The following is a 9,459-nucleotide window of genomic DNA, read 5'->3' on the forward strand; positions in this document are numbered from 1 at the left end:
CCGAATGCACAAACGTACTCTCAATCAACATCTTTGATGTCCAGAATACTAAATATCAAATAGCATTTTGCGTCTGCCCCTCTTAATAACTGTAGATTAACGCAATTTACAAAGAGGTGTGTCTGGCAAAAAAATATTTTAAAATGTCAACCATCGGATAGCCGGGAGAGTGGAAGGTTTTACATCAATGACAACTTACATTCAGACAGGACTCTGCATAAAATAACGACTCTGAATGTCTTGCAGAAAAATAAAGGTCGACACCTCACAGGAAATAAAGGGGGCCAGATGCACATTTAGAGAGATTAATTTTCAGGAGTCTTTTGAAGCCAAAGATAGAAGTAGGAAATTCACTAAAGCTAAACCTCTCCAAATAAGTGGCGCAGTTAGTAAAATTAGAAAAAAAGTTTGGGGATCAGATTTGACATGCGGATAAAATGTGGATCCAGACTATTCTCGTTCCAGTAGCAGCACTAGAAATACATGATGCTGTGTTAGCAGCACGATGTAAGATTTTGTAAACATTTCTGCAGTTCATTATAACATGTCTGGTAAGGGTCATGCCATGATGATACTGTGTTGGCATCCTTCCTTCCGGCCAGAGTGTATGTTTCTTCTGGATTGGATATTGTCTGTTGTGACTGTAAAGGCCGATTTGTGAGAATAGTAGCTCGTACAGATGAATGTTCAGCTGACAATTCTTTTCCTTTGTGTATGCTGTGCTTTCCACCATCTGATCATTTATTTTGTCCTCTGCTGTTTCCACACCTTCCTGACCTGTCTCCAAGCAATCAGCTAGTAGTGAGGACGTCCCATGCATTGACTCTGATCCCGGTCAACTGGAGGTCTTGTGTGCAGAGCATCCCCCTGAGATAATATCAACAATATATGATCTGCATCAAACTATTCCCATAGCATAGCAGAATGTGATACCCATTTAAACACTTAACGGCTATCTACCTGCTACCCATATCCCATAGAATATCAGATACCAAAAACGAACACTTCCCTATCAACGATAGTGCCACCTATGAGCTGAACTATTAACCAGTGAACAAGTTAAACACTTACAACTCTTGTATCCGTGAATCACAGACTAGACCCTGGTTGAGAAAGTAACAGAAGAGATGCTGCCCCAGTCACTGATATCCATATTGAGTCACTTGATTGCATGCAAGAGCAAACGTGCACTCTCCAACATCACAAAGAGGAATTGCAGTTGTAAACCTATATCCTCTGCTCATTTGTGTTCAGATATAAAAACTAGGTAAACATAAGTCACCTTTCTATCAAAATGCAAAGGTAAAATGTTCAGAATTTTCCTTTGTGCCGTGAATCAATGACAAATCAGATGTGATAGGAGCTAGATTTCTTCATGAACTCAACTCCTTAACTCTGCTGGAGCAAAGTTATTAGAATTGATCGTTGAAAATTAGGTCAAAAATATTGTTCAACTAACAAAAAGATCCACACTTATATTTAACACTGACAATAGTTTAGAACATAGAACATAGAACAGTACAGCACAGAACAGGCCCTTCGGCCCTCGATGTTGTGCCGAGCCATGATCACCCTACTCAAACCCACGTATCCACCCTATACCCGAAACCCAACAACCCCCCCCCCTTAACCTTACTTTTTAGGACACTACGGGCAATTTAGCATGGCCAATCCACCTAACCCGCACATCTTTGGACTGTGGGAGGAAACCGGAGCACCCGGAGGAAACCCACGCACACACGGGGAGGACGTGCAGACTCCGCACAGACAGTGACCCAGCCGGGGATCGAACCTGGGACCCTGGAGCTGTGAAGCATTTATGCTAACCACCATGCTACCGTGCTGCCCATGTGTTTGACAATTTTATCCGCATAATTTTTTACTGTTGTGTAACATAGAAATAGTTATGGAATCATGTGATCAACACCCTTAATTATTTAATTGTAAAATCCTGTGTTGGAGTCTGAACCATTATTAAACCAAAAAGCCCAAACCTGAAGGACTGTATACTGTCAGCTCCATGAGGATGCTGCAATAGGCATATTAAGCTTAAATTCTCTCCTTAGCTTTCTCATTGGCCTTTTATTACCAGAGTTTGTGTCTTGTGTTACGCAATGTATTTATACTGAGGATCCTGGTTACTGTGGGGTAAACTGATACCAAGGTTCATCCAGGTGCTCCAATTTCCTCCCACAAGTCCGAATGACGTGCTGTTAGGTAATTTGGACATTTTGAAATCTCCCTCCGTGTACCCGAACAGGCACCAGAGTGTGGCAACTAGGGGCTTTTCACAGTAACTTCATTGCAGTGTTAATGTAAGCCTACTTTTGACAGTAAAGATTATTAAAAAAAAAACTGCTCTCAGCAAAGTTGGATCCTCTTTATCAAATAGAACACATTGTATATTATGCTGGCCCTTCTGACTATGTCCAATGACCTAGAATGGTCAGCACACATAGTACACATTGCATGACTATTGCATGCTTCAAATCCTGTTTCTGTCAAATGGAGCATTACAATTTCTTTGTTGATGTTATATACAAGCTGTTCCATCATTAGAGAGAATAAGCTATGACTGTAGTTCTAATTTGCCAATTTGTGATCAATAGAAATTTTGACATGTGCCATGAGACCGCTTTCATGTAGTGTAACTGGCGTGCAGCTATGATTTCAGATAATAAATGAAAATAAAACTCAGGATAACTGACTCTTTATTCACATTCTGCTGCTGGTGAGTGGTGCATGGCACAACTAATGCCTAAAAACAGACCTTTCCATGGGTACACTGTAACCACCAGTATAATATGGCTCTGCTGCCATTTACTGATGTTATTAAGGGGCCATTAGTAAATTGTTAAGCTAAAGCAATGAATCTGGCCAGCAGTCTGCAGTAGGATTGTAACTAATATTCCAGAAAATGCTGCACTGGGATAAGGGGCAGAAAGCTTAAAGGGATAAGCGTATTCCAGTCAAAATATTCAGTGTAACTATTAGATGAATGACTTTTTAAATCCGTTCTTCAGAGTTTGGTGGTTCACAGTCTATTAACCCTGACACAATCTGAACTTTTGTACTCATTTCTTTTAACATGTATTAATTCCTCCTTTCACAGTTAAGGCTTTTGAATAGAAGCATAAATTCGTAAGTCCGATTATAACTGAACTGATTCGGTGGGAAGGAAGCAGGTTCAGGTCAGATGGCCAATTTACATCTCATTGACTTCAATTTTGGCTAGGATTTGAATCACAGGTTTTGAGCCTATCCCGTGTTTCTTAGGAAACACTGGCAATGATTTCGACTTCATTCAACTAAAGTGCTCGTGGGCATATTTTTCATTGTCTCTTTTTTGGTCCATTAGAAGATACACAATCAGTTGTAAATTAACCAGACGATGATGGTTTTTAAGATTAAGTAGCTTAAACAGAAGACAAGGGTGAACACCTTCTACATTGTATAAATGCGGTCAATTCACAGATGGAAAGGAAGCAGACAATAACTCACAAAAATAAAATCATTACAAAATTGCTAGGTAGCATAAGATTTTGCCAGATTTTCTCCTTTGAAGGGCACCCATTTCCACTGATATTTGCAGGAAGCCTGTTACTAGTGTCTCTTTGCTCTAACAGTCAAGGGAGGATACCAAATGGAATCACAAGGGAAATGTCAACTTTCCCTCCAAATATGGAAAATCCCACGTCTGTGCAGTGCTCCATCTAGTGGAGTAGTTAAGAGTTCATAAACTATCAATTGAATGATGTGGGTCCCAAAATAAAGCTTCACACTCAAATATGCCATCTCCTGGTTGTGAGGAAACAGTTCAGCTCATTTTGTTGCTGAATTTATGATAGGGCCTGTAATGGTCTGTTTGAAGTTACAACAGGCATTGTTGATTGTGATTAACAATTGGACATAGTCACCTGTGAACTCAGGCCCATAATCATCCATGTAACATGTTCTGCGTCTTGTACTGTGGGGAGGAGGCAAATCCTTTTTTTTCTCTTGGGAGGAAAGGAAGAAGACAAAAAGGATGGATTTCATGACAGCCAGTTACGGAGCAGCATTGGGAGAGCTCCTGGAGCCAGTCTTCCACCTTCCACCCGAACCACAACAATTTTGCTTTTACATAGAGCATTTTGCGTCTCGAGGCTTCACGGGAGTGCAATTTGATAAACATTGATACTGAACCATAAGTGGAGATATTAGAACAGGTGACTAAATGCTTGGGTGAAGGGAAAGATATGAGAGCAACATCTTAAAGGAGGAAAGAGAGATGGAGGAGCAAAGAGGTTTTGGTAGGGAATTGCAAGTTTACAGCCTATTGAACTGAAGTGGTAGTTGCCACTGGTGGGATGAAGGTTATGGGGCATATCCAAGAGGCTAACCAAGAATTGTATCTTAAACATAAAGCACCAACAAAGGGGAATGGAGAATGCATCTAAAAGTTTGAATGGGAATCTCATTATGATCAAAATGTGTGTTCAATCTGTATAGGTGAATCTCAGAACTGATACTGTATAAGCCAATAACAACATGCAAAAATTCAAATTACCATTGCAGCAGGCTGGTTGGAATGATAATTGGAATAGAGGACATATTAGAACTAAAGTGGATAAATTAATTCACCCCTTTCATCAACAGACAAGGAATGACATTGAAACCAATAAATCTTGCTTCATTGTTGCCTCTTGTTTTTCTACAGGATGTATCAAAAACTTGCCATCCTTCTATTTCTGTTGGGGATGTTAATGGTAGCAGTGGAGATGAAGAAAAATCGTCCTCCAGGAGCCATCCCACCGCTTTACAAAGGAAACACCAACAGCTCGGAGAAACGCACGCATCGGAGGCAGGATGTGCTTGCTTCCAGTCAGGAGGCACTGGTGGTGACGGAAAGAAAGTACCTGAAGAGCGACTGGTGCAAAACCCAGCCCCTGAGGCAGACCATCAACGAGGATGGTTGTGTGAGCCGAACAGTCATCAACAGATTCTGCTATGGACAGTGCAACTCCTTCTATATCCCCAGGCATGTTAAAAGGGATCAAGAGTCCTTCCAGTCCTGCGCCTTCTGTAAACCACAGAAATTTACTACCCTGACTGTCAAACTGAACTGCCCTGACCTGCAGCCTCCCTTCAGACACAAGAAAATCCAACGGGTCAAGCAGTGCAAATGTATATCAGTAAATGTGAATGACTGGAGCAAGCAGTGAGATAAGATAAACAATCACAGCCTCCCCAGTCTGTAGGAAATACACCCAATGCTGCCATCAGATAAATACCCATAGAAAGCAAGCACTGTACACAACCTGCTCCAATCGGTGAGCAACTTTTAAGTTTGAGCACGGCCAACTTTTAGCAGGAAGCATTGGCACCCAAACATTGGATGTCCATAGCAATTCTTTATTTTTACAGAAATGGATGTTAAATTCTTTTGATTGAAAGTTTTGTTTTTAAACAAAATCCACTCTAATATTAAAAACCTCCCTAAATCCAGTTGCAGACTCCAAGCAGTTGAAATGCAGTCATTCCTATTCTATCTTTAAAGATTTGTTTTACAGTCTGGACATTTTTTTACTTTCATTTTACTCACTGCTGTCGCCTGCAATATGATACGGATGTGGTGCCAAAACAGATAGGAGACTTTTTGATGGTTCACTGCAGATAAGAGAATTTGAACTGCTTAGACTATGGACAGACATGTACTGTGCTCCTGGGACTGAGCCAGCACTCTGAACCTCTGGACTGCTAGAAACCCATATTCTCAGCAATGTTTTATATGGGAATGTTCTGATCAACCTGCATTGAAGATAATAGTATATATTTAATTATTCAAAACATTGTTTAATTATTGCTTTCCTTCATTTTAAGCCTTTTTTCTTTTCAGTACCCATGACCATAATTTTGTACATATAAGTATGAATTAATGGCACTTTTCAAACATAATCCCATTGAAGCTGAACATAGCAAAGGCACTAAAAGACAATGGATTATATTTCCTCTTTTTTAAACGATTATTGTTAATATATGATGAAAGTGTAAATTAGTACAGTTATTGATGTATATTCTTTATTTTTTCTTTTTTAAACTGCATGTTGTCAGTATTTTGTTTGGATAATTCAGAAGTGCCAGTGACCCATGTTCTGGAGGTCTCACTAATTCTCCCCTGTAATACAATGCAGTTGGTCTGGTGTATGCTTTTTCTGTGTTCAGTACCACATGGAAATGCCAGTGGAACCATAACCATCAGAAAGAACATGATATTACTTCAGAGTATGATTCGTGCCATGAACATATTTGCCCAATTAAGACCTTCCAGTGAAGCATAGATATACCAAGTATTATTGCAAATTTAATAGAAGAATAGGAAACATGTATTCATAGCATTGCTATTTTACAGGTTAATAATTTTAAGGACTTGGCATCCAAATATCAGACTCAAAAAACACAAGCAGCAATATCTAGAGTTTTAATGCAAAATGCATTTTAATTGAACAGTTTGGTTGGCTGATAGGCAACGGCGTTTGTGCTCTGTCCACTGCATCAATCATTGAGATGTTTTACAGTATGGCTGTACCTCTTAGAATGACACTTAGTTTAATTCTGTTTCATGTTTGAATGTTAAAATTGACATGTAACATACAAAACAATGAATCTAAGCTCTTTCATTGACTGGGGTTATGGAATGGTACTGATGATCTTATGCTGTCGTCAGTGACAGGCTGGATATTAGATTTAGGTCTTTTGCAGTGCTGCTGGCTCTCTGCCAAACCCAAACCCAATTATCTCCCAGAGGTTCTCCAACACACATCACAGCTTCTCAATGTTTTAACTGTGGTCTGCGTATCCAGACCTCTTGCCAGATCTCTATAAGCCTGCTTTCCTTTATTTAAACTACACCATAGTCAATGCTCCTTCATCCAACTGAATACATAGCTCTGACTTTAATTTGTTCTTTTTCAAATCCTCATAATCTGATTGATGGTGTCATTGAAGTACTTTTTCCTGGCCAGCAGATGTCTACTTCCCTTCTTTACCCTGTCGTACAGGATAATATAGTCAAGGGAGCCTGTCATTCTTGACATGCACAAAACTCATCTTAATTGTGCTTTCATCAGCATGGAGTCAACCTGGTTCGTCCGCTTCTAAATGAGATATCTGTGTTAGGCAAGTTGGTCCTGTCATTTGAAAACTGGTAGAGATCTACTTCATGAGAAACTTCCTTTAGTTTCTTGATGTGCTTACGCCAGCCAACTAGATTTCATAGCTATGGCGTGAAGATGTCAGCACTATGGCATAACATACCTCTATTTTAGTGCGCAGATCTGATACCATATTACCACACAGATCTATTATTGTATCATTGCATAACGTGTTACTAAGGTAGATAAACCATGTCACGGGATGCAGTGTAGTATTCACAATTTTGATGGAAGGTGGGAATTGAGCATTCTGAGTCTCACACCAATACATTACCTCTATTGAGTTGTAGTCTAAACAACTCTTTGCCAGCGCTGGAGAAAATAGAAGTACCCTTTAGAGTACCCCAGTCTGATTTGTCTCCTATCTGTCTGTACAGGTTGATAATACATGTATCCTTCAAATCTTATAGACAACCTAATATTCAAATTGTAAGACGTCTGACAATTCCTATCATCATATTTAAGTACACGTTAACCACATCTAATATTTGAACCCAGGAAATAATGGGCATACTGCTTCAAAGTGCTATGTCTCTGAGGTTTGTCTAAATAATGCAATGTTTCTGTTTGGGGTCCTGATGTACAAAAGTGGTTGCCTTGTACTGGTTAGATAAACTTACAAAGTTTTATGGATATTATCAAAATGAAGAAATGCTATAAAACTGAGAAAAAATATTATTTTATAGGTATTCTGTAAATTATATCGAACAAAATAATAATAAAAAGTTCTTGAATTTAAAGAAAAATCACTGTTCAAAGTCTTATTTATTGTGAATCCTCTTTCGCTGAAATATCCATGTCTCGCACATAACTTATCTGCAAACTGCATTTTCAATCTTTTAATTGAGGTGATTAATAAATATTATATACTATATTGTTCATCTCAGAAGATAACAACCACTCTTACTCAGTTTTACAGAGAACAGTTCGTTCTTTTTCCTTTCTTGACTTTTCTTGTCCTCATGTTGTTAACATTACAATAACATGATGTCATTGGAATAGCCAAAATTTCATCCCTGTACTTGTCCTGTACAGCCAAACTAGAGGGAAAATAAATGGGACGAATGCGAGTAAAATCATTTTGTGAACAGTACTACATTTTTTGAACTAAATACAAAGCTCAGCAGTGAGCTGTGGTAAGTGTATTACAGTAGAATCCATGATGATTTCCCAGGGATCATGAGTGATATGTAAGAATCACAGGCATGGACGCTGCATTAAGACATGATTGAGCTTTCCTGTGAGATTTCCCACAGTTGAGTAAACCACTCATTTTTAAAAATATATTTTTATTCAAACAAGGAATGTACATAACAACATATAAACAATCAATCAAGAACAAAATAAACAAAACACAATCCTCCTAATCTGATATTTATTTCTCTTATGTTTAGTAAAACATTTTCGTTTTCCTCCCCCTTAATCCCATCCCCCCCCCCCCCCCCCCCCCCCCCCCCCCACCCCCCCCCCCCCCCCCCCCCCCCCACCTCACTTTCCCGCTGGCAGCAAGTAGATCTGTAAATAGAGACAATTGCTTCCATCTCGTCCAGAATTCACCACCTGAGCCACGAAGGGCAAACTTAATTTTTTTCAAGTTTAAGGAATTCCACAAGATTCCCCAACCATATTGATATTTTTGGCGGATCTTCGGATTTCCATTTTAATAAAATTTGCCTTCACCAATCAATGTGGCAAAGCCCACCACATCGGCTCTTTTCCCTTCTCTTAACCCCAGCATTTCCGACATTCAAAAAAATTGCTTCAAGAGGTCGAGATAATATTTACAGCTTCATAATATTTGATAATGTTTTGGAAAGTGAGCTGCAAAACCCCACTAATTGTGGACATGACCAGAACAAATGAATGCGGTCCTCCTTCACATCTCTCACGTTTATTTTCTACTTCTGTGAAGAATCTGCACATTCTTCCTTGTGTCATATGGGCCCTATGTAATAATAATAATTTGTATTGTCACAAGTAGGCATACATTAACACTGCAATGAAGTTACTGTGAAAAACCCCTAGTTGCCACATTGTGGCGCCTGTTCGGGTACACTGAGAGAGAATTCAGAATGTCCAATTTACCTAACAGCACGTCTTTTGGGACTTGTGGGAGGAAACCAGAGCACCTGGAGGAAATCCACGCAGACAGAGGGAGAACATGCAGACTCCGCACTGACAGTGACCCATGCCGGGAATCGAACCTGGGACCCTGGCGCTGTGAAGCCATAGTGCTAACCACTATGCTACCGTGCTGCCCATGTAG

The 9,459-nt window shown here is 39.6% G+C and overlaps 1 protein-coding gene across 3 annotated transcripts in view; it reads left to right on the plus strand.

Annotated features, from left to right (window-relative positions):
• grem2b (gremlin 2, DAN family BMP antagonist b) overlaps positions 1–7,939 on the plus strand; it is a 56,803-nt gene extending 48,864 nt beyond the window's left edge. For all 3 annotated transcript variants that reach the window (XM_038814188.1, XM_038814195.1, XM_038814180.1), the window contains exon 2: positions 4,700–7,939. In XM_038814188.1, the coding sequence (XP_038670116.1) occupies positions 4,701–5,204 (504 nt within the window). In that variant the 5' untranslated portion in view covers position 4,700 and the 3' untranslated portion in view covers positions 5,205–7,939. The remainder of the gene's footprint in view (positions 1–4,699) is intronic.
• The last annotated feature ends 1,520 nt before the right edge of the window (positions 7,940–9,459 follow it).

Source organism: Scyliorhinus canicula, chromosome 1 (assembly GCF_902713615.1).
Source record: "Scyliorhinus canicula chromosome 1, sScyCan1.1, whole genome shotgun sequence".
Classification (NCBI taxonomy): Eukaryota; Metazoa; Chordata; class Chondrichthyes; order Carcharhiniformes; family Scyliorhinidae; genus Scyliorhinus; species Scyliorhinus canicula.